This window comes from Ostrea edulis, chromosome 3, assembly GCF_947568905.1.
Source record: "Ostrea edulis chromosome 3, xbOstEdul1.1, whole genome shotgun sequence".
NCBI classification, from domain to species: Eukaryota; Metazoa; Mollusca; class Bivalvia; order Ostreida; family Ostreidae; genus Ostrea; species Ostrea edulis.
In genome coordinates this window covers 63466520-63493065 of record NC_079166.1, presented here as the reverse complement: position 1 = coordinate 63493065, position 26546 = coordinate 63466520, and the positions used below count along the sequence as shown (strand labels likewise).

General features: G+C 34.9%; 3 protein-coding genes across 3 annotated transcripts in view; 1 reads left to right on the top strand and 2 right to left on the bottom strand.

Moving 5' to 3' along the window:
- Positions 1-5693, bottom strand: part of LOC130052717 (transcription initiation factor TFIID subunit 12-like) — a 6039-nt gene extending 346 nt beyond the window's left edge. Inside the window, exons 1-6 of the mRNA XM_056158485.1 lie at positions 5508-5693; positions 5218-5364; positions 4610-4840; positions 2067-2181; positions 1500-1588; positions 1-653 (exon numbers count right to left, since the gene is read on the bottom strand). The exon at positions 1-653 is cut by the window's left edge and continues 346 nt beyond it. Of these exons, the coding sequence (XP_056014460.1) occupies positions 615-653; positions 1500-1588; positions 2067-2181; positions 4610-4840; positions 5218-5220 (477 nt within the window). The 5' untranslated portion in view covers positions 5221-5364; positions 5508-5693 and the 3' untranslated portion in view covers positions 1-614. The remainder of the gene's footprint in view (positions 654-1499; positions 1589-2066; positions 2182-4609; positions 4841-5217; positions 5365-5507) is intronic.
- Positions 5694-8169: 2476 nt separating this feature from the next.
- On the bottom strand, positions 8170-10590 carry LOC125674568 (uncharacterized). Its single transcript, XM_056160978.1, has 4 exons — positions 10586-10590; positions 9306-10488; positions 9000-9150; positions 8170-8738 (listed from the first exon to the last, which is right to left on the bottom strand). The coding sequence occupies exons 1-4, from the start codon at positions 10588-10590 to the stop codon at positions 8170-8172; spliced, it is 1908 nt and encodes a 635-aa protein (XP_056016953.1).
- A 538-nt stretch (positions 10591-11128) lies between these two features.
- Positions 11129-25240, top strand: LOC130052716 (coiled-coil domain-containing protein 174-like). The gene is made up of 11 exons (XM_056158484.1): positions 11129-11203; positions 12663-12767; positions 14789-14889; positions 15137-15198; positions 15898-16069; positions 19048-19146; positions 20292-20434; positions 21789-21883; positions 22305-22428; positions 23775-23954; positions 24298-25240. The coding sequence occupies exons 1-11, from the start codon at positions 11165-11167 to the stop codon at positions 25152-25154; spliced, it is 1977 nt and encodes a 658-aa protein (XP_056014459.1). The 5' UTR covers positions 11129-11164; the 3' UTR covers positions 25155-25240.
- Positions 25241-26546: the final 1306 nt, after the last annotated feature.

Genomic DNA, 26546 nt, shown 5'->3' with positions numbered 1-26546 from the left:
AACAATAGCTCATGAACACATATACAAACTTACTCTCTGTAAAATACACATACATAAAAAACATACTCTGTACGCCTCAATGGTGTGTACAAATATACACTCTACAATGTACCCGGTACATACATGTACTGCTCACAAACACGTACAAACATACACTGTACACCTCATTGGTGTGTACAAATATACACTCTTCAAGATCTCATACAATGTACTCGGTATATACATGTACAGCTCGGAAACATGTACAAACATACACTACAGCTCAAACATGTACAAATATATATGTACATATGAACATACAAGGTATAGCTCATACACTTGTGATATATTAGTCCACTATTAAAAATATTTCAGTAGAAAATAATACAATACTTGAAACAAAAATTGAAATTGTGAAATCAAAGTCTATTACTCAATGAATGTTAACTTGAATTATGAAAATGTTAATTTTTTTTTTTCACTTTTGGCATAACAGTTTCTACCTCTGTCACCGAGTTTCCGATGTCAATCTTCCTGAATTTTGTACAGAGATTTCATTTTTAAAACACCAAAATCTCAATTTTCACAAGACACAACCAGTACTTGTACAAGATAAATCTTGCTATCCCTGCCTCCTAATATTTTTTAAGAGTTTTTCTGATAAGTGCCATTCGCTGAAAGAAAAAATAAATAAAATAGTATTAAAGTAAAATCATTTAGAAAAACATTTGCAACATGCTAATTTTTAAGTGCGAATGAAAATACAAAAATCAATTATCACCCAGTTTTCTATGCTATGACAAAATAAAATGGTTACTGCTACATGTACATGTATATAATACAGGTATCAGAGTTTGACTCTAGCATTACAAAACAGGTAGTAGAACATTGATTAAGCTAATAAATGAAAGGTGAAGATAACAAGCAGTGGTTAATCTCATAACTCCCACAAGCAACACAAAATAGAGATTTGGGCAAACATGGACCCTTGGATATACCAGAGGTAGGATCAGGTGCCAAGGTGGAGTAAGCATCCCCTGTCGACCGGTCACACCCCCCACGAGCCCTATATCTTGATTAGGTAGCGGAGTTGACCGTAGTCAAAATCATTGTACCAAGAATGGCTTAACACGTCAGACAGTACTTGACCCAATAATTCTTATGATTGCCTGATGGACTGGTTAATATTAATTTTGAGAAGCAACAGTTGACGGAATATAATCACTAGTTGGTGATCCGCCATCAAATTCAGTGAGTCCCTGATTCTGATTACAATATTCCTAGAATGACACTTAAAAATTTCTATTAACTCCGACTACTCCAGATAGAAAAACACTGGTCTTCCACTAGAACCCCCTCCCAGATCAATGTTTTGTGACTCAGTCCAGCTACCTTCAGAAAGAGATCAATGATTTGTGACTTCAGAAATGTTGTTATTTATGCTGTAGTGGGCAAATAAGTTTTAACCACCAGACCTTTGGGTTGCCTAACTGTAAACATGCATATATATAATTGCTGACCTGTTTGTGAGCCTCAGTAGCTGCTGCCTTCTTGTACGGCTTGAGATCATCCAATCCGAATCCAGGAATCCACATATTCCAGTTACGTTCTGTAAAAAGAAACATGACATATTTACTGTGGTCAGCTCCCTGCTTATTGACAAGATCAATGATTTACTTACAAGATGCCATATAAATTATGATAGTAAACAAATAAAAAGGAAATTGAACTCTTACAACAGCAATTACAAAACATCAAGATTAGATTAGTTTAGTACACAAACTAGTACTTTAAGAAAAGCAAGACTGAAAAAATATATTTTGAGTATTGAAGGTAATTCTTTTTGTGTGTGTATGTTGTACATATTTCCACTTTTTTTCTGGTAATAAAAACTCCTTGGAATTGCATACCAGCAAATTAAATGTAAATTCAATAAATACACATGTACCAGAACTGATCACAAATCCATGGAGTTTTGTATCTTTGGACTGAATGGAAAAGATATATCGGTCAACTTTTACTCAATCGAAGAAAGGGCGTGTCTACAGTAAATCCTAAAGGTGACATACATAAACCTGTTGTGTTACCTAAATGAAGCTGAACATCTTTAACCTCTAAAGTACTGGACTTCCTGTGTTTGGCAATTTGACATGCAGATGTCACAATGCTATCAATGAAGTCATCAGCTATATTCAGCAATGCCTGCAAAAATCATATTTATATACAATATATTTGTTTTTTATTGGATTTACAACATTAGCAAAACTTAAAATATGCATTGATATGCATGTACTGTATATATGTTAACATTAAAAACATACAAAAATAAAATTAATAGTCTTTGCTAAATACTGAAAATACTATTCTAAATGTATTTGTCAATGACAACTTTATTTTCCCTTAAATGCACGAGATAGCCTTGTCACAATAATCAGATTCTCTTCAGCAACATTAAGTATGTACATGTAGTGATGTATATATTGATAAATTCATGAAAAAATGTTCAAACAGTCATTCTTTCAGTTTAGTCCATGGGGTCATAATTCCACAGATCTGTGCAATGTAAAAATCATTTCCATTTCACATGCCTTTAATGTATCATAATTCAGCACATCACTACAAATGGCCAGTCTGCCAATCATCATGGTTTAGAGTCCTAGCACATGGATAAGTTTTAACTTGCATGAAAGATTTTTACTTTTAAGAACAATTATCGCATCAGAAAATATTCTAAATATTTTTATTTTTGGCATTTAGATGTACTCCCATGCATTAAATTTAACAAAACCAAAGTACATGTAGTTAGTCCTCACATGCTTGGGGCTAACTAGCAATAATATCACACATCAGTGCTCGAGCTGGGCTTCGCCATTTTCGCCAATGGCGAATTTTTTTCAAAAATGGCGAAAAAAAATTGAAAGTGGCGAAAATCCCTTTTTGCAATAAATTGTATTTTTAATCCTTTGTCAGTGACACATTATCGCCTGTTTGTTTATGCAGTCAAAATCTGTTTATTCAGTCAATGCGTGCGACCGGAAATCTCGCGTCGCTCCAGTGCACACAGAGCTGGTCACAGCCTCAGGTAATTTATGGCTGCAAAAAAGTCGGTGATTATGTAATAAAGTACATCGGACAGCTGTTGACCCTGCTTTGGTCAATTGTTTAACATTTAAAGTCTTATTCATTATCGTGTTATCATCTCCACATTAATGTGAATTCTTAACCAGAGAACCGACCGGTAATTAAATTGGCCGTATTATTGTGTATAATGTATATATGAATACATCAATTGTTTGTTTTTGCGGCCGAACTCGTTGATTACAAGATTTTGATGTGCTTGATTTTAGTTCGAATATTTCATAAACAATGCGGTCGGTCACCATTGATATGGCCATAGCAATTTTAATAAATAATTTTCTTTGAAGTTTGGTGCGCAACAGTATAAAAATGCTAATCTCATAAGACTATGCACCCCATTCTATTTTGACACTAAACTTGTAGCTTCTGGCCCTAGTCAGTCTAAAATTAAAAAAAATATCTATGTTTGGCTTTACAGTCAACCCCACCTGCTCAAACATCTGATTCTGTCCAACTTGCAAAATCTTCCATACAAAAACGGAAATTTAATAGGGAATGGTTGAGATACGACTCTAAATTGGGCTTGATGTTTTGTGATATCTGCATTTCGGCCAATGTACACAATGTTTTCACTGAGAGGTGTAGCATCATAAAGTTTATATTTATATGATTTATTATCTGAATTTTGATTTCCATAATAGAATTTATCAAACAAATCAACTTTTTATTATTACAGAAAGAAATGTTTAGGTATGGTAGCTGGATATGAATAAGTAATGTAACTGATTCAAAATGCTAAAACAAGTGTAATGAATAAAATAATATATAATATGATGGAAATAATTGTAAAGCATGTGATTATTTGTGTCGCGCAGCTCCCCGAAAAAGTGGCGAAAGGGAATTCTGGTCCAGTGGGAGCACTGTCACACATTGTGAACTATTGACAGTTTGATGCAAATAAATCATGTCTTCATCAGGTTTGAATAATTGTCTCAACTTTGGTCAGCTGTATTAATATTGAGGATAATTTCTTGTAACTTATGATGTATTATCAATACAGTCAATGGCTTCATTATAATATATTCAATCAACACCATTGCTTGTGCAAAATAAGAATTTATAACAGTTACTGAACTTACATCCACTGATACTAATTAAAAGTTTTTTAAGACTGTGAACATTGCTGATATTTGTACCACAGGGGCATCTACAGTAAATCCAAAAAGTCACAAAAAGCTCTAGGAAATATAAATGATCCACAATATTTGTAGAATACTGCACATGTATTGGAGTCTGCATACATGTACCTGCAGATAGAACTTTGGGTCATCTTGACCCCAGGCCTTAAGACCACCAACTGATAATAGGCTTAGGTCAAAACTTTGATTACTTTTTAATATCTCATAGGATTTACCTAGCACAGCTGTTTAAAAAACTGCTGATTTATTTTTTAAAAATCAAATGCAAACATATACTGAAAATTTATTTGTTCATGAAAAGTTGTTTTAAAAAGTTGGCTGGATTTAAAATTAAAAAAGAGTTACTGAATTACCTCTTCCACATCCTCATCCAGCTGCTCCATAGGATCAATTTCCTTGACCAGCTCCTGCAGTCTTCGCTTGTCTAAGACTTTAGTCTCCGCCTGAGTGGGAGTTCCCGGGATTGTTGCTGGGATCTGCTGTCTGACAGCCATGGGTTGCTGAATGGCGATTGACTGAACTGTTGCTGTGGTGCCAATAAGTTGTGAACCGTCTGGCAACTTATTCATCGCTGAATTTATTACCTGCAACAATTTTTGCATGAACTTGTAAATACATGCATTAAATTTAGACTCATGCAAATAAAGGTACCATAAATATTTATTTTAACCTGAATATTTTTTGGATGTAGGGGTCGACAACAACATGCAATTTACATTTGTTTCCTATAAAAAAAAAAATTCTGGTCAATTGCATATTTCATGATAGTTTGCAGTTAGGTGAGGTAAAACCTACATAACTGCCATTGTTTAGCTCCATAGGGATGTGACTTTAAAAATGTGAGCCTTCTAGATCATAGATGATACATCATTACAACTGAACTACAAGTACCATGTTCTGTAGTATAAGCTCTATAGTGCTGAATACATACATTATGTTTGGAGTGATCGCAAATTCTTACCATTAAAAGGACTTAATGATGGAACAAATTTCTTAAATACTCTGTCTGCAGTGGCCAGGAATGGATAGGAGAGTTGAAAATTCTCCCATTCAATTAAAGATGGTACTCTTTAAACTGATCTCGTCATTTCATCAGGTCAGGACGTTTCTAAATGAAAAAAAGAACATTTCAAAGTCAATTAATATTCTATTTTCAATCATTAATTCCTTAAACGAACTACCAATCAACATAAATCTAGAAAAAATCTCTTTTCTTATGTTTATTTCTCGCTGAAATGGTAAAACCTCTACCTTTACAAAAATTTTCGATTTGGCTTTCTTCACTTCATCTACGTCAGTCGGACGCTTGCTAAACATTATTTTGGAAATCTAGTGTTCCGGGATAAATAGATACGATTTATTTTAAACTCTAATACTATTTAGCATGAATAAAATCATGATCATTAGCGTTGTTATTTAAGTTTTATCAGAGGACTTTGGTTCAGACCTCAAAACGAGAAAGGCTGTTTCATGAAGTCAACGAAGTACGAGTTGTCTTCAACAAACGCAATCAAATTAGGATGTGTCGAATTACCCCAATGGATCCAAAGAGAAAATTATCGTAATATCTAAAATAATAGGTAGAAAAAAAATATCATTTTTTAGGATTATGTTTTCCCCCACAATTTTGAAACTTTCCATGAATATACATTCTGCTGTACATAGCGGGCAGCTGAGTTCGATCGCCGGTGGCCAGATATGGCCAGATAGCCCAGATATGGTACAGTTGGTAGAGCACTCGACTAGAAATTCAGGGGCCCCGGGATTGAATCCTGGTCTAGTCCATTGCCATTTTCTTCCTTCTTGTTAGATTTTGGTGCTGTGATCGTATAGTGTTTAACACTTTGTATTTTGGCTGCAACAGCCCTGGTTCAAATCCTGGTCACGGCACCAAATAAATTAATGAAGCGACCGGACGGGTTAGTTAGCTCAGTTGGTGAAGCACCTGACTAGAGGGTTTGAATCCCGGTCTGATCCATTGCATTTTCTCCCCTCCTGTTATATTTGGTGCCGTTGATTAACCACCCTGGCCTGGACTTGCAGGTGAAAGTTCTGCTAGGAGCAAAAAGAATCTGGGTTGATATGTCTTCAGCTGATAAGATATTTCAGAAGAGAGGAATGTAGCGGTCAGTAGGGTTTGTTAGCCGGTGGCTAGATAGCTCAGTTGGTAAAGTACCTGACTAGAGATTTAGGGGGTCGGGTTCGAATCCCGGTCCAGTCCGTTGCATTTTCTCTCATCCTGTACTGCACAGCTAGGCATTTGTTTCTATAAATAAGTTATGATGTCTGTATATGTTAATATTATATGCAGACGCCATAACTTATTTATAGAACCAAGCGTCTGTGATATTCTGATAAAAATTATGCCAAAACAGAGGCAGATCCAGTGATTTGGAAAGGGGGGATGTAATTAGATGATCTAGAAACTGCACTAGATAATATGCAATGAATCGGGGGGGGGGGGGGGATGATTACACAAGTTTTTAAACGTTGCATTTTGGTTTACATGCAAAACCTTTTCACGGATTTTCTTGTAACGGAATATCCTATTCTTGAAATTTTAGCTAACGTACACTGGTTTTACGTAATTTTTCAATTTTCCAAATGCTTATTTAGTCAAGTAAAAATCTATTTTAATGACTGACCAGAAATAAAAGTATAATGCAGAATGTAAATATATAACAATAAATTTCATTTGCTGTGTTAGCAGTAACCTATATATATATTTACATGTTATGATTTGCCATAAAGAGCTAGAGCCATGAAAGGTCAAAATCGGCCCATTCTTTGAATTTAATGAAATTGTCCAAATAGAATCTTATGACAATGTACTTCATGAAAAAATAAAATATAGCATGATATTGCTTACTTTGATGGAAAGGGTTACTTGGAAAGTTGTCTTTGTATAACGTTGTGTCGGCAGACGTTAACGTCATTAAAACATGTACGAGGGTTGTCTCAAAATTCCGTGGACAAGCGGCGTTTTTCAATAATCTAACGTCACTGAGAAATTAAACTTTTACAACATGAAGAGCAAACAGTTTTAAATAAAAAATATGTAAAAACAAAATTAATATTATATTTGTAATTGACATTGAATAGGAAAAAATCAGGTTTTTCATTATAGGGAACCATAAAGCGGCGCAGGGTAAAAAAAAAAGGGGGGGGGGTAATATAATCGAAAAGAAATTACGATCGCTGGAGAAAAAAACCCACACTTTGTTCATTTTATTTCTGACAGTATATTTTTATAGAGGAATTTTGTTTAGATATTCATTTATATACCTGGAAAATGTTTATCAGTATGACGGAATATTTAAATGAATTATGATATATCGTGCGACAGTTAGATGCAAATATCCAGCGAAATGATGACGCTATTCGGGGAAAAAAGACGTCGGACCGCACGAGAGATCGATGAAATTTTGGGAATCAGCAAATCGTCTGTTCACTGCAGTCTATCGGATAATTCATGAATGCATATAGTATGTTCACGTTGGGTACTTCGGGTTTTAAAAATGAAGAAAATCAAAGAAGGATTTTATGTTCGAAGGATTTCCTCGATCAGACGCGCGAACACCGCGAGAAAATGTTGACGTCGCAGGTTGCGTCGCCGAGTACAACTTTATCGTAAATAATTAATTTTCTCAAAAAGGTAAATAAAAGTGCAAATTTTCGGTATTGGTTAACAATGGTATAATTGATAATATATAACAGGTTTTATGAAATTAAATCAATACCTTAAAAGTTAAAAGTCCAGTCCACGGAATTTTGGGACAACCCTCGTATTTCTAATATATGTTCAACTAAAATGCTTTTAAATACTTCTATATTGTACAGTAGGTAGGAACAAATTCTTTTAAACATGTGTAAAAATAAAATAGCATAATGTGTCCAGTAATTAAATTGTAAGCTATTCCTCGACAATACTCTCGTCACTGTCGGATTGGTCTATTTCTTCTGGAACGTTAGCGGCGTCTTCAACAAACGATGACCAATCACGTACACCGACTCGCTCATCTGCACTGTACATGAATCTGCCGTATCCAAGATACCACAGTATGGCGGCAATGTGGGAACACACCCCAACTACCCTCGCGCCAGTTTTGCATCTACAGTACCATGCTGTAATATCTGCCTCGGTATAAGAAATCCACAAAAGATGGGACTTCGCTGAAACGTGCCTACTTTGTAGTTTGACTTTAAGTAGATGCGGATCTTCTTGGTGAACAAAGATATCGTGGTTACCATCTAAATGTTCTTGTATGTAACTCTTAGATAGCCTCAACTGATACGTGCCGCAAGTCAGCTCTCGAAGCCGTTCTTCAGAGAGTCTGGGGAAATCCACAACTGTGGTCGCTTCCTTCCAAATAGTGGACTTTCTCGTGTCAAGATTTTCTGTTTCAACTCGCTCCTTCAGGGTATTTACCTGGCGACTAAGGTACAACATCTTGGATGCAATAGCAACATCATCCTCTCGATCTGATGGAGAGAAAAAATTCAGAATTGGTAATTTCGATAATTATTCCACAAAAAACTATTTACCTGTACTTTCTTGTGTAGGCAAAATGTAAACAGTATCAAATATTATAGGTCGTATGATTTTTTTAAGTACTCAAAGTCGTCGCACTCATTCATCTTGAGTTACTATCGGTAGTTATATGTAGTAATGTTTCCTTTATATTGATATTAATTAAGAAAGGAATTTTGACCAAGGGTTGCTATTCTGCATGCACAACTTACCTCCTGACAATGGTGGAAGGAATTTGTTGGAGATGGCACAAACAATTCTGATTAAATCCCCAATATAAGGCACCTGGTTCGTTGGCAGTACTTTGTCGAAATATTTCCACCTTTTAATTCTCGCGTTAGCTGATTCTACTATCCACCTGACCTTCAATAGAAATTGAAAATTGATTACAAACGTATTATAGAGGTAACACAGAAGAAGCTCTTGCTTTTTAAAAATTTTATTATATATTCAACATATAGTGTGTGTGTGTGTGCGGGCGCGTCTGTGTGTGAGTGTCTGTGTGCGTGTGTGTTTACCTTTGTTACCAGGCGACTTAAATTAGCATCCTCTGTTGATAGCTGTTTCTCTCCACGTTTCACAAAACAAGGAATCTCAGCTCTAATTCCCAAGTCTTCCAGGAGACTTATTGCATCACGGAAACCACGGTCAAGAACAAATATATCCTCTTTACGCACCCAGTTTTTTATGTCCTGTACATTTGTTTTGAACATATGGGTAAGAATCGCAGCAACATTATTCTTGCCGTCTGCCAGGTATGGTCCAATTGTAGTTAGAAAATATCCAGTTGTTGTAACTACAACCATAGCCTTAACCAACGGTCTCCCTTTATGTAAGCTATATGAACGTCTTTGGAATTGGAAGTTGTTACTCTTTTGGATGTAGATATAAGTTCCATCTAACACCAAGACTGCTTCGGTATTACGAGAGGAACCAAACAAGGTATGTGCCAGGGATCTAGTGTGCTTATCAATAACCTCTTCACGGGAGATGTGTTGGAGACCCAGGTTTTGTGGAACAAATGAACACACAAGAGATTGTCTTACAGAAGCTATGGCTCGGCGCAAACTCGATTTTGAGATATTGAAAATGGTAGACAACATTTTGTTTGACAGTCCAGATTTCAGTTTGAATAAAAAAATTCCAAGTGAGGTGCGGGTACTGCGAACTGGTGTGTTCCGGACATCTTTGAGTGATGCGCACAGTTCACTAAATGCATCTTTGCATATACCTGTTAAGTTCAAATAGTCACTTTCAGTGAGATTAGCCAAATCAAAATCAATCCTGGAACTATTATGCAAGGCGACAGTCCTCAAACGTTTTAGGAGATCCAAAATAGTAGACCTGTTTAGCAATGAGGTCTTGTTTGCTTTTATTTTTGACCATACATCTGTCTTGAATTGACCATCATCCAAATGGTTTGGACAACATCTACTGCCAGCTGGTATTATAATTTCACAGTTCAAAAATACCCGAAATCTTGCATTTGGTGGGACCACGACCATTTTTGGTCCCGGGCGCTTACACAAAAAGCAATGCGAGTGGCTCTTTGATGTAGATGGAATACACAACGAGACAGATGGGGGACTTGTGAGTACACTACTAGATCTAGGACGTTTCGGTGTTGGGCAGTAGTTGTCGTCAGCTCCTTCTTCCGATTTAGAATTTGTAGATTTTCTGTCCGAAGCGTAGTATTTGTGTCTTACTTACATCAGTCTCTCACGTGTAACGGAACTTTGAGAGAGGATTTGTAAACACGTACGGTAAGTTAATTAAGTTATTGCATGGCTTGGGGTACCCCATGGCTTGTTTTCCAATCTTTATTGATACTTGTCATAAATTTATTGAATAAATGTTATTTGAACTAAAAAAAATTCTTGAGTATAAAACTGACTTACTGCTTGAAGAATCCAAAGACCTTAATTCATGGGAGAAATTCAGCAAGTAATGATGTCCTATGGTCGAACCTTGCGTTTTTAAAATGTAAATGGATCGTCTCATAATTATGGAATTATGTTGTCAGACGAACCATTGTGATTTCTCATTGTCAAAGCAATTTACTCAAAAAAACGCGCCAATCATGTTGGACACTTAAAATTAATTACCCTCTCAACAAAGTTAAAACATTAATTATGTAAATTGCTATTTCACATTCACTTTTAAAAAATTATTTCTTTGTTACAACAGCTTTGTGTAACTATTTGATAGTATACAATGTTTATTTAAAGTAGAAGATATTTAAAATTCATATAAATTATTATATATTTTCATGTATATGTTCTTTATTCTTTTCTTTTGTAAGAAATGCATATTTGAATTCCATTTGGGTAATTCGACGTACCGATCAAAACATTCATAGTCGTTACTACGTTTGAAAATGGAAAACGAGAGAGATTCTGTCGTAAATTCATCGTCTGTAAGTTTTTCAAGATACTTGCAGCTACTCTTTGCATTAAAATGTTTCAGGGTTCCTCCTTTTTATAGCCATTAGAAATTCAAGAATATAGATAGTTAAAGCGATGTCATTATGTTTATTTATACAACAATAAAACAACAACAAAAAAACAAAACAAAAAAACCCACAACTCCAAAGTAGATATAGATCTGTCAACTTATGAAGTAAAATCTCAAGTGCATCCTCATGATACTGTATCCCTTCAAATTTGATTTACTGTTGCATACATGACATATTGTCTGTTAGGATTCTGAAATAAAGAATCCAAAATGTCTCCATCGAGTCTCTTGTGATAGTAAGGTAGAATATCATTATTTTCACAATTCTGAAAAAGAATTCTTGGATTATTTCTTGTCAGATTTCTTCTACTGTGTGTCATGGATCTATGACCTACACCGGTTTAATTAGCATTCATCAAGTTTTTATATCAGAAAAACAGACTGTAATAAGGTAGTTCATGACGAGGCTTATACTGTACGTTCTCATAACACCATTGCAAAAGACGGCACTTCAAAAGTGCATCCGAGACAGCTGTTCTTCGCAAGAGTACAAATTCCTGCCAATCCCAAACGCCGAGTACACATCATGAGAACGGATTCAAGGTGCAAGAACTCGCACCACCTCTTTAGGTAGTGTGGTCAAAGAACAAGAATATGTTCATGCGCTTATGTTCACGAATCTATAAGAACTGAGCACAAGAAAAACAGGAACAGCGATCTCAAACACACTCTATGTTCGGTAAAATGATTTAAATTGACCGATTTGTTTGTCTATTTTCTTAGTGCAGTGGATAAAGTATAGAAGATCCCGAGTTTAATTTTGTTCATATTAAAACAAATTTTTGAAAACTGTGTTTTTATATCCAAAATAGCAGAATTTTAGTCTTTTTGACTTAATACATTTTATCATATTTTTCATGATTGAATCATTCCGTGCTGATTTGAGACTCTTTCAAAGTGTGGTGAGCCACTGAATTTAATTTCCTTGACAGTGTTTCCTGTAATGTACTATTTTTGAAAATTCTGATGTCTGGTTTTAAAAAGAAAATCATCAAACAATTATGATAAATATCAAGAGACATTTTAATATGTACTAAGTACAACAAGGTCAGTCATATTTTATGGCTTATTTTTCTTTAGTTAGCTAAGGAATTAGGTAACTGTAAATTTTTACATAATATTATTTGTAAACATTTAAAATTAATATAGATCTACCAACATATGTAAGCATAAGAATTAGAGATTGAGAATAGCTGTCTTCTCATGTTATTTGCAGCTGTTAATACTGACTAAAACGCAGTCGAAAACTGCTGTTTGGGTGACACTCGGAACTTGAATTTCATGTTATCTTTCACAGATTCTCTTTCCTCATTTCTTATGTTACATTTATTCCTGATTCTGAAATGGTATGAATTTTACAGATAATTGACCTTAAAGCAGAGCTCTTCAGAAAACAGGAGGAATTTAAAAGGCAGCAACTTCAGCACAAGAATGCAAATGTTATCAAAGGGAAGACTGTAGAAAAAGTAAGTACCGCTACAAGCATGGGAACTGTTTCAATGAGTCGATAGAAGTTATTGAATCAGACCGAAATGTGTGAGATTACAGTACAAATGTAAACAATAATTTGCAGTCTTTGATATAACACAGGGATGGGATCAATTACATCCACAATGTAAGGCTTAAAATAAAAATTGATTTGTTTGATGTACTCCGACCGACCCGTGAAATTTGCCCCGACCCAATCGTTTTTTCCACACTTCGAAATTTTTTTTTTTGCTCCCTGGAAAGTAGACATTCTTCGAATTAGTTTTAAATTTGATGCCATTTTTTTGGATAGCTGTTTTACAGAATATTTGTTACACTGTATCAAAATGTTCTTTGGGCGTCTTTCGGTTCTACTTTCACTTTGATAATGACCATTTGTTAATCCGGGAACTTTTCAAACACTTATCTATATGAACGATCAAATATACCGCATCTCTGCTCCAAATTACCACATTATCTACCAACAAGATAGAACAAGGAGCTACGAACTCCCCCGTCGAGGCCTGATCGTATTTTTGTACAAAAATTTGAAAGCCATGTTACTTAAATCAAAAATCACCCGAGATAGCGCACCAAAGTTATGGCGGACCACGAGTCTGCGTTCAAGTTGATGGTCTATATATATTTCTGAAAAAGCACGCATAGAATTTTGATATGGGATTATTTAAATGTTATGATGATTTAATAGGTGAAAGGCACTTTTACTGTGCTCTTAAACTGAGACACACGAATGGAACATGATCGTCACAACAAACTGAACGATGTGGAGAAGTCGGCATTAAAATTATAATATTGGGCAATATTAAAACTGATTGTAAATTGCCATCATCATGTAATTCACTTGGACATTCATGGATCACATTTAAGTGTTGAAGTGATTACTATTATGAATGTCAAACCACAAATAGAAGAATCAATCGGTGGTAATAAAAAGGGGTGTTAATTTATTTCTTAACAACGGTTTGAGGTCCTCATCTGTGACGAATACAAAACGTCCTGAGAAAATTTCAGAAGACATTGGAAGATGTATGTGTATAATATACGTGTACAAAATGAATGTTCTAAACTCTATTCTGTCTGGCAGCGTTATGTGTTTAATGAAAACATCAGTAAATTTGTAAATCTAATTTTCATGACATTCCAAAAAAAAAAAAAAAAAATACCGACCTACCTACCTGACTTGAAAAATGGGGGTCAGAGTACATCAAACAAAAAAATTTTTAACGATGGCCTAATTTTAAAATTTCTCTCAATTACTTTCACAATTTAGTCAATTACTTGCAATTACAACTGCATTGATTTCAACCCTTGTAATTAATTACTCTCAATTACTTTGAAGAGTGTAATTAAAATTTATATATTTCAATTTCTGAAATTTATTTTATAAATCTTTGCTTTGAAATTTCCAGATGAATTTTCTTGGACATGAAATTCATATCCAATACCTTTGAAGTCATGTTTAGTTCTGAATATATTTATGAAGTGAACTTTTACTCAGGTATTTTTTCTACCCAGGCTTTTGTCATATTGGTTGGAGAGGTGTTCACACCTGAACATAATTACACCTTCACCTATAATTAAAAAGCATTAGCACTTCATGAAAAGTTTGCAGGTGTGAAGTGTTGCTGTATTAAAATTCCCTCATGTATTTTCAAAACTGAAATTAATTTTTTATATTTACATTGTACTCTCAATATCCCCAGCCATCAAAATAATCATACTATATTTATCAAGATTCTTACACACATTGTTCACATTCATGAGGAAGTGGCTATCATTTCAACCACAGTCAGTCGTAAGGCTTTGGTTCGAATTTACTATGAAAGAGTACTCTTTAATAGTAAATTTGAACCCAAAAGATACAGTTGCCTTTGATTTCTATTGATAAAGATATCGAAGGTATAAACATTGGAAATGCAAATATTCCATTGTATTTTTGATTACAGTCTGTCATTTTGATGTCTCTCATTATAAATGTTTGTGGTTTTATTATTTTAAGAAAGCTTCAATATGGAGCAAAAAGAACAAGGGTGTGTTAGAGAGAAATCACAAAGACTTGGAGGAGAAGATAGAAGAAGCAAATGAATTTGAAAAATCAAAGTGAGTAAAATGGCACAGTGTCCTAAAATATGGTTTGACATTTTTCCTATAACTATTGTTTTGAAACCAAATGCACATTTTGTCATAAACCATGAAAGTACTCAAAACATGGTAATTGCTTACAAATTCAGAGCTGATTTATATACATTATTAGTCGTAATCACATGTAGATGGTTTATATCAAACTCAGAATAATATTATAGGATGAATATGCCCAAACATTCACATGTGTAAGATTCATTTTCAGAAAATCTTTAGAGGCCAAGGCAAAATTGTACGAGAAGATAACTTGTGGAGGAGATATCCCAGGTGAGCATGTTCAGTAACATTTACCTGTCTGTAACATTTACCTGTCTGTATGACACTGGTTTTGTTAATAGTTATAATATTTGATGTATTCAGTTTATGTACTACCAGATGAAACTGTCTCCACACTAATTATATCAGAATTAATTGAATTTGAGTTGAAATCAATACACTGTCAGCATCCCAGAAAAGTATGTATTTTGTAAATTCATATACATTTGTACATGTAGTAAGGTTTTAGAAATGAAAAATTCCAGAATTTTTAAAGGCCAGTTAAAACAAAAACAGCTCCATTAGCAGGCACAGAGAATGTTAATGTTGGAGGCTATGCTTTCAGCTCATATAATAAACACTGTGTAAGGTTTTATATGTGTACTTAAGAATTGTGACATTTTTAGGACAGTCCTTATATAGTGATCTGATTGTCTGTTATTTATTTCACATTTGTTCATGTATTGGTGCACAGAATTAAGATCAAGTGACGTCCATGTAATTTCCTTATCTATCAGTACTTAATTCACTTATTAAGTTGACTGGAAAAAGCAGGAAAATTGCAGACAAATTTTAAAAAACATTTACTTAAAGGAATGCAGTTTAGTGTTCCAAATCTTGTGATTTACATACTAGTTTAAATTAGTTTTATCAATGTACAATAAAGATAACATGATTGGCCTATTGTATGTAATTTATATGAATTTACAGAGGAAGATGGAAGTCAAGTCTACCTAGTGGACTTCCAGAAGAAGGCCATTGACAGGATAGTGGAAGACAGAGATCAGAAGAGGAAGGAAGAGGAGGAAGAGAGGGAACGACAAGAGGAGGAACTTTTGAGAAAAGCTGTAGTTCCTCCTCCAGCCAGCAAAGAAGAGGAATGGTAAACTTTTGACAAAGTCTGTTTTCAATTTACCAAAGGACTGTATATGATCTGGGTGGAATTTGCCCCCCTAAATTGACTTTTGGTTTTTGAAACAAAGTTGACCTTATTTTGATGAAGGTTGTATATACATTTTTCTTATAATTCTTTGCTCACTTGTAGAAAATTATTGATTATGTTAAGACAGTCTCAGAAATGTTAAACTTTTCCCAGATTTTTAAATTTTTTGTGAAAAAGTACACATTTTCATATTATTTGCCTTTTCACAAGTATAATGCTAATTCATGAACAAGATTGATTTGATTCCTTCATATGTATCTTTCAAAGATAGATCATTGGTAGAATTGTTTTTTCAATTAAAAGCAACATGTATTCTTACATTCTCACTTTTAAAAAAGAATTGACAGCGAATGATAAGATGCTTCTTTTCTAGCAGCACAGTGCATGAAATGACTTGAAAGAACAAGGTACGGTTGTATACATAAAAAGGCCCAAAAAAATTCTCTTTATAAAATGTGTCTGGAATTAACCTTAATCAGTGTTTTAAGAAAGTAAAATAAATGCCAGGTATATTATGTCAACAAAATCAGAATGATAGTCCTAAATGGATAGCATTATGACATCATGAATAAGACATTTCCCGCCTTTTTCTCAAAATAAGCCTGAAAACTGTGAAATGTCATACAAATTATTGCTCAGGAAAAGATGTGCGCATTTGTCGAGCAAAATGAAAATGATATATATTGTGTATTATTTTGAGATGAAAAACATGCTTCAATATGAATTTGCTCGACGCATGCGCTGTATGTTTTCTAAAAGGAAAACCACCTGAATTTGTGGATATTTTCATTGAAAATGGCATTTTTGCAATTTTATGCCAACTTCAAGCTCTCGTCATATGACACAAATCATTTTACTGATCAAACTGAGTGAATTTTGGGTTTGCTAAACTATTCCTTAATTGAATGCCAGGATTTGAGCTTCAAGTAAAATCATCAATATTTTGGGCCAGATGACTGTAGAAACTGTACCTACTTCTTTGTGGTCAATATATGTATATTCATGTCTTTGTCACACGTCAAGAATTACAGTTTTTAGATAAATTCAGATCCTGGAGATTTGAACTTTTTTGCAATTTTTAGGGGCCAAGCAACTAACATGTATAATCCTTTGAGTCATTTTCTCTACTTTTTGCATAGAAAATACCTATACTCCAATCTAATAGATGATGGAGCATATGTGTTCTTTGATAGGCCTAGCCTTCTGTCTGTTATATGTTTCTGTCACATTTTGCTGAATATCCTAGTTCATTTACACATGCCAAGTAAGCCTCCTCTGGATAAACTTCACCCTGTGACATGATATCTATCTAGCTCATCGTATTTAGTTTGCTGAACACAATTATATCCCTTACCTATAGTGTGCTGTGTATTTACTTTTATCACGCCTCAGACAAAATTGTTGAAATCTAATTGGTCAGATCTTGGTCAAATGACGCTGTGAAAAAAACCGTATCATGCGAGTAAAATCCGTATTGGGCGAGTAATTTTATTTATCGTCGGGTTCGACTTGCAGCCATGTCAAAAGGAAAGACATTTGACTAAGTTGTATGATACAGCTGTATAGACCCCCCCACATATACAGTTAGAGGTCTTCGACGTGATAAATTCGTTACACAGTTAGTTAGTGACCTGATACGGAAAAATACATGGTGTGAAAAGAAAACCCGTTTTGCCTCGCCCGATACGGGTTTTCTTTTCACACCATGTATTTTTCCGTATCAGGTCACTAACTGTGTAACTAATAGTACATGTACATGACATTTGTAGAAACTACAAATCAGTTCCTTGGTATTTGCACTTCCATTGTTGAGCTAAAAGAAAACACATTGGCAGATGCTTGTACAGTAAAACACACTTATAGTGAAGAGCTGGGATGAACAATTTTGATTCATTTATAGAAATGATTCATTACATTCAATAAGTTTATGATATGTTTTAAAACTACAGGGAATGAAAAGCAATGTTAGAATCATGAATTCATTACAGGCGTGTTCACTGTAACCATGTTTTACTGTAAGTGAATTCATTATAAGCGTGTTCACTGTAACCATGTTTTACTGTAAGTGAATTCATTATAAGCGTGTTCACTGTAACCATGTTTTACTGTAAGTGAATTCATTATAAGCGTGTTCACTGTAACCATGTTTTACTGTAAGTGAATTCATTATAAGCGTGTTCAATATAACCATGTTTTACTGTAGATTTTTTATAGCTCATATTTGTGGTCATTCGCTTTCTGCTTGTGGCATTGTGCCTCAGTTTGTGACCATGTGCTTCCTGTTTGTGACCATGTGTTTTCTGTTTGTGACCATGTGCTTCCTGTTTGTGACCATGTGCTTTCTGTTTGTGACCATGTGTCTCTAGCTTGCTGCCATGTGCCTCCTATTTGCCTACTTATTGAGCATCTGCAAGATGTCCGACAGAGTGCACAAATATCTAATTTTCACTGCCTATACTGCTGAACACCACATCTAAATGCCTGTTTTCATTGTTGACAAACTTTGATAATCTGAAAATAGGTTAATTGCTTACATACAGGAAGTGATTTGTAATAAAAGTGTGTAAATATTGAATCTTGTTGAGGTATACAAATTTAAAAAGAAATCCCTTGTTCTACATTGGGTGGTTGGATGAAAAATCTAAGGAAACAACAAAAAATAGAAAGCACTCAAAAATGGTGAAAATTTGGGGTGCCCCCCTCCATTGGGGATAGCATGGGCACCTTTGAGACACTTAGTACCAGACCTTATCTGGATAAAGTATATGTGATGACCAAGTGATTTGATTTCAGATGGCTTTTCCTGTTTACTGCTTTCAACATGAACTAGAGTCTGTACAAATGAGCAGTCCTTCTAACTACATATCTTGATTAAACTGATTGTATGGTTTATTAATGTCAGTGTTTTTGTCTGTTAGGGTGGATTATGTAGATGGATTTGGAAGATCAAGACGTTGTATGAAAAAGGATCTGCCACATCTGATGAAACAAGACCAGAAGATCCATGAAAATGACAGGTTTCAGTTTATTTTTCTACTTTGCTCATTTACATACCGTCCACTTGTACCCCAATTCCAAAGAAGGGGGTAAGACGGTATATCTTACCTCCTGCAAATTTCTTATAATTATCATCTTTGGATTAGATCAATCATGTGAAGCAGACATGTAGTTCATACGCTGTCAGTAGTAGCCATTAGTCCTTATACATGGTTAATAGATGAGTTATTTTCCATAAGTGATGAGCAGCTCATTTACACAGCTGAAAAATATATTCAAAATGGTTGAAACTGAACGTGGACATTGCATAAGCTACATAGTTTCTCCTATCACTTCTGTGTGACATGATACTGGTAGTTGTTTCAGGTTGCAGTGTATTGCACAAAATGTTGAAATCATGCCAGAGACAAGAGTGTGTAGTAGTGAACTGATGTAAATTTACTGACCACACATATTTGAACTTAGGTATCGAGAACATCGATATCTCTAGTACCATGCATATGTCAAAGCGAGTCAGAAGTCTTAACTACCTTTTGTATATGTATTCTAACCTCAATATTTCGAACCCTCAGATATCTTGGATGTTTGGTTTTTTTGCGGCATTATTTATTAAGTTCAAGGCCCATAACTCTTTCAAAAATAGGTCAAGAAACCCCAAACTCAAACTTGATCTATAACCCATTGATATAAGTTCATATATGAATTTTGAATTTCATAACTGCAGGGATAGCTAAAAAAAAGTCTGGTAAAGCCTTCGCAGGGATAAATGGACTTACAAACACAGAGACCACACGTAACTCAAAGCTACATACCACAAATGCTTAACATTGTATCGATCTTGCCTTTAAAATATTTTTGATACTAAGCATTAAAAATTCTAAAATTAGATTCCAAAATAAGATTTTTTTCCCTTGAATAACACAATGCCACATTGAGATTTTTTCTATAAGACAATAAAATTAGCCACACAGCACAAGACACAAGTGGTCTCGAGAACCAGATAATTAATTCTGTGGATTGATTTTGTATGTATGATTCTATGACTGATCATATTTGAATGTGATATGATTATGTGTGGATGTGATGATATGATTGATTATCTATGAATGTGATTGATGATTATGTGTGGATGTGATTTTATGATTATGTGTGGATATGATTGTAGAGACTCCAGTATGAAGGTTGACAACAGGTCTGCTGAGATGGTATCCAATGATATGTACAAAGAAATGCTGAGGCAAAAATGGGAAGAGGAGGAAAAAGCAGCCATGGATCAGCCCATTCACTACTCCAACGTCCAGTACGATGGTAAGTCCATCCACTACTCCAACGTCCAGTACGACGGTAAGTCATTCCATCCACTACTCCAACATCCAGTACGACAGAAAGCCCATCCTCTACTCAAACGTCCAGTACAATGGTAAGTCCATGCACTACTCCAACGTCCAGTACGATGGTAAGTCCATCCATTACTCCAACATCCAGTACGATGGTAAGTCCATCCACTACTCCAACGTCCAGTACGACGGTAAGTCATTCCATCCACTACTCCAACGTCCAGTACGATGGTAAATCCGTCCACTACTCCAACGTCCAGTACGACGGTAAGTCATTCCATCCATTACTCCAACATAGTAGTCTATGCTCCTACATTTAGGGGAAATGGACCGTTTGTTGGTTTGGGATCATTAATTTCTTTCTGAACTGTATAATAGTAAGGGATCATCTCAAAAGAATATTTGATCTATTAATGACCCCACTCATATTTTTTGGTCAAATGTCAAGGTCACAAGCACAACATTATCAAAAATCCCAGATAAGTGTTATTACGTTCAGACTTTAGAAATGAAATCTGACCTGTAGTTATGTACCTTGTACTATGTGTACAGACAGTATACAGAGTTATGTACCTTGTACTATGTGTACAGACAGTATACAGAGTTATGTACCTTGTACTATATATACAGACAGTATACAGAGTTATGTACCTTGTACTATATATACAGACAGTATACAGAGTTATGTACCTTGTACTATGTGTACAGACAGTATACAGAGTTATGTACCTTGTGCTATGTGTACAGACAGGATACAGGGATATTTTTGTCCTGGTTTACTTTCTCCCTAATGCATTTGGATTTTGTCTCAACTTTAATTCATCCAAACCTTTTTGTAATGAATATATTCATATTTACCCAGTTTAGATTTGTCCATGTAGGATAGAACCTTTCTCTTGTGTACAACACTAAAAGCCTCAGGATGACCTCTGTAGATAGGTCAAAGTGGGTGTCATTAACACAAAAGTAATATAAAAGAAAATTAGATTAAACTTTATTCATATTTAACCTCTGTGAATAAAGTTATTTCTTGTCAAAAGATCAAAAGTTGATGTCACTTAGAAAGGAAAAATATTGACTTGCTGTTTTGAATACAATGTACTACTTAGACCACAATATTGAGCTGAAAACATCATCTCTAAATAGATAATGATGCAGGTTTAGCTAAGCTAATTTGATTTGTACCTATAAGATTATATCACAGTTTTAAAGAAGACCAAGATTTGATCTCTGGAGAGACCATATATGTAACAACTGTAAAATGCTAAACCCAATGCAGAGCAAAATATTAAATTTGGGTTTTTTTTTGTTGGTTATTTCTACAGAAGTCCGAACGCATGGTGTGGGATTTTATCAGTTTGCAAAAGATGAGGAGTCAAGAAAAGAACAGCTGGATTCCTTAAAAGATATACGAGAAAAGGTAGGCAGAAGACTTCAGGTCCAAAAACAGTAACTTCTAGATGGCTGATTCTTTTGATGATTGTTTTCATCCCATTTAAGATTTTTTCACTCGGATGACAATGTCACCAGCTGCATGGCATTAAGGCCATAGCAGTGAGTGTTCTTTATCCTGCCAATGCCTAGCATGACACGAGAACTCTGGTTTTAAGGTCATATCTATAAGACCTGTACATGACTTTCATTTCTAATGCTAAGCACTTGGGGAAGGAATGACCACTTCCTTTGTTAAATGTCTTAGGTTTGATTTGGCACTGAGGTCAAGAATCAAATGTAGGATTTCCCAGTGCAAAGCGAGTCCCTATCTTTTGATGAATATTTATGTATAAAGGTAAAACATTACTAGCACAGTTTTGTTTTTAGAAATTTATGTTCGCTTGTAGACTAAAGACGAGAGAAATCATAGAGAGAAAATCAAAGAGAAAAGAAAGGCTATCATGGAGGCCAGACTTGCCAAAGTGAAACAGAGAAAAATGAAAAGGGAGGGAATCACAGATCTTCCTGGAGGTATTATCTAACAGGGCTGTCATTTTTTCCCCATGTGGGCAATGTTCTTAGCAAAACAGTATAGATATTTACTGAGATCTTTTTAGAATGATGATTATAATGTATTTGTAGTTGTCTAACTTTTATATGACTGTCTTGTGTTATGGTACAGTGATGTCTGTACATCCGTCCGTCTGTTTGGGGTTTACTGTTTCTGTTTCATTTCTCTATCACATGTTAAGTTGATACTTGCTGTGTAGCTTCTTTTTGGATCACTCGGGATCATGATGCAGGTTTGATGCATTTCAAACTTTCTTGCAGGAGCTTTGCTCCTTTATTTGAAATTTAATGATATGTGGAGGGTACATGATTTGTCCATCTGACTTCTCGCACAGTTTCCAAGTGAGGACCTTCCTGTTTTACAGTGTGTGTGGGTATTGATAATGTGCATGTGGCAAGGATTTTGGTTTTTTTTTTTAAAAATTGAGAAAATCAAAGTTTGGATTTTGTCAGATTTGAGGAAATTTTACGTAGAAAGTACAGGGTTTGTCAGTCTAACTTCTCTCATAGTTTTAAAGCTAAGGCCTTCTCATTTTACAGAGTGTAAAAAGAAAGTGTCACAACTTGAATTTTGCTGATACTACCTTAAGTAAAGTTGTACAACTCATGGCATTTTTGCCACTTTTTGCAGAATTTTACAGGTACTGAAATAAAATTGCAAAATATATTAAATCTGGTGATACGTTTGTTATGCTGATTCAGTAACTTGCACTTCATGATAAATACACACACCAGATTGCATCTGTAATTTATTAAGAGTATGTGAAAAATGTAGAGTCCAGTGGGCTATGAATAAAGTAGATAATTCACGAATCATCCGTAAGACTTGCAGACTGCATGAAATGCAGAAGTTTAAATTCTACATTGATGGCATTCCCATTTCTTAAGTCATACTCCACATTTTTATAACAATCATAAAACAACTTTTGAAAAATAATTTTGTGGTGAAATTGAAAAATTAAGAAAGCTGTAATTAAAATGAAATATTACCTTATTGGGTTTGAATAGTAATCACAAAAATATTCCATCCACATAAAATAGCAGAATGTATTGTAAAAATATAAATACCATAAATCCCTGATTCTTGTACTTGATATATCAAAATGCAAGAACACAAAATTGTTATCTAAATTAGTTACTGATATAGAAATGAAAGCAAGATTTTCGATTTCGTGAATTAACATGACTATTTCTTACCTATGTACATACATGTACATCGTATTAAATAGTGGAGAAAATTGTTATCCAAATCTCAGCAGGTCTACAATGTACAGTGTATCTGTTATAAAAAGCAATATAACTTGCAGGAAAAGAGGATGATGAAGACAGCATAGGTCCAAAACTCAGTGAAGCAACACAGGAAGAGAAATCAGAGAAAGTGGTACCAGTAAAGAAGGAACCAGTAAAGAAGGAACCAGAATTGCTGATGAGGGACGACAGTCTCCGAGGAACTGGGTCGCAGAGGGAGTGGGATAAGGGCAAAGAGAGTAAGTGATTAGAATGTAGAAAAACAAATGTATGTAGTGAAGTAAATGTACAAAAAGCAGGAATTCAAAATATATATAATATATGTTGTTGTTTTTTTTTTGTATAAATTAGAGTCAATATTCCAACCCAGTGATTGATATCATAACTAAAGTTGGAATGTGTATTTTAAAAAGTGGCAAGCAACTTGTAGACTCTATATTAATCATTTCCAGAAAAGGTCAAGAACTTACATACATGTGTGATACAGTCTGAAAAGGAGTCACAAATGGCCATATATTGAATAACAATAATCATAATATACTTTACTTTTCCTTTACATGTGATTCGATTTACCTCTTTCAGAGCTATTCCCTATGTCGAGTGAGCAGAAATATTTTGAAAGCAGACGAGATGAAAGAAATGCCGATTTTGCTCCCCCATCAATGTACTTCAACACGGACAGTTCTGCTGGAAGCAACCAGATACGAAACACAGCGACAGCAAGCCCTGTGAAATTGGAAAAGAAAATAGCTGACGAACAAATTTCCGATTTTTTATCCCAGGAAAGATTAAAGACTCAACAAGATGTTGGTGGGAATTCAGAACCCATTTCTCCTTACAATACAGGTTCAGCATCATCCACATTGGATGGGATTCAGCAGCACCCCTTAAAGACAGGACCTGAATTTACAAATCCACAAACTGAACCCGAACATGTGCAAGACATACCCCTTCCACAAGGCAGGAAGAGCCCTGATCCACCAAACTCCAGCAATAGCAGTCACACACAAAATCTAAATCCAAATTTCTCCCAGTATCCTCCACCTAATCTTCCACTACAGCAAGGAACATTTTATGTACCAACACATCTTCCACCCCCTGGTTATAGTCAGTCAGAAGTGCCCCCTTTCCAGCAATGGCTTCAGCCACCCATCAATGTGATGCAGTATCACCCATCCATTTCTTCCACATATTATCCACCCACCTCTAGTTATTCTGTGTCTTCCATCCTCCAGGAAAATCACAGTACTGAAATGACTGGAAGTCCACAAACATCAGTAGTTAGTGATACTGTGGGGACTTGTGATTCCGTTCAATCAACAGCAAAACCCACTAGATATAATATTGTTGATCCTCGTCTTATTCAAAATGAGGAAGTTTTAGAATCCACCCCTCAAAACTTTACACCACTGGAAGAGAACGTTGAAGAGCATAACTAAGAAAGACCTACAGTATGTTGCCATATTAATGAATGTATCGTGTTGCCGATTTTTATTTAAAATAAAATGGTAGCGTTTTACCACTAGTATATTGTACATCTGTACACATTTATGTGCCCCTAATGCACAGTGTATCCGTAATTTGTGATTGAATGATAACGGCAACATTTATTGAAGAGATGCACAAATGTAACAAGTTCAGATGCTGAGAATTTTTTGTGAAAACACACACCGTATTGATGGATGTTATACAAGTTTACAATAGGAAGTTACATATGTGCTTGTGACTGTTGATGCATGGTGGGTAATGTACAATAAAGGTACATTCTGTGGAATCATTAGATTTCATTGAAGCTCAATTTTTGTTGGTGCTCTTATCCCACGAATTTCAAACCATGAAATATAACATTTATAGGCCATTTCAATATACAGATATCACATCCAGGAAATCTTATCCCAGTGAAATTGTATATTCTCAACAATCCATGAAAATTGGCACCCATAAATTTATGGTTCCACTGCAGATGGCTATATTTGTACAGCGATACATTTTAAAAGCGAGGTCTCATAATATATCAGCATATAAAACTTTGATCCCCTATTGTGGCCCCACCCTATCCCTGGGGCCCATGATTTTCACAAATTGAATCAGCACTATGTCAAGAAGCTTTCATATAAATTTCAATTTTTCTGACCCAGTGGTTTTTGAGAAGTTTTTTTTAAAAATGACCCCACCCTATTTTTGAATTTTCATGATTATCTCCCCTTTGATGGGAGCATGGCCCTTCATTTGAACAAACTTGAATCCCCTTCACCCAAGAATACTTTGTGCAAAGTTTGGATGAAATTGACCTGTTGGCTCTGGAGAAAAAGATTTTTAAAATTTCTTGGGTATATTTTTGCTATTGTCTCCCCTTGGAGAAAAGTGTTGGCCTTCGTTTGAACCAACTTGAATCCTCCTTTTCACCCAAGAATGTTTGTTTGAAATTGGCCCAGTGGTTCTGGAGAAGAAGTCGAAAATGTGAAAAGTTTACAGACGCACAACAGATGATTAGAAAAAAAGCTCAGTTAATCTTTCAGCTCATGTCACAGGCAATTGCATCGCTTGGGGGTCGAATTTACTATATAGTAAATTCGACCCCAAGCGATGAATTGCCTGTGCTCATGTGAGCTAAAAACCGTTATAATTTTCATAAATATTTTTATTTTAAAATTTATTGACATTTACTTGAGTCTTCTTGGCAGGTTTTATTAGATAATTATATCAAGCATCAAAGCAAAGTTTGGATAAAATCTCTTATTGGCAAACAAAACACTTTTTATGATTCTGGAAAAAAATTCATTGCAGATCACTCTTTCGATGGTGAAATCGTGCTTCATACGAGGTACTTA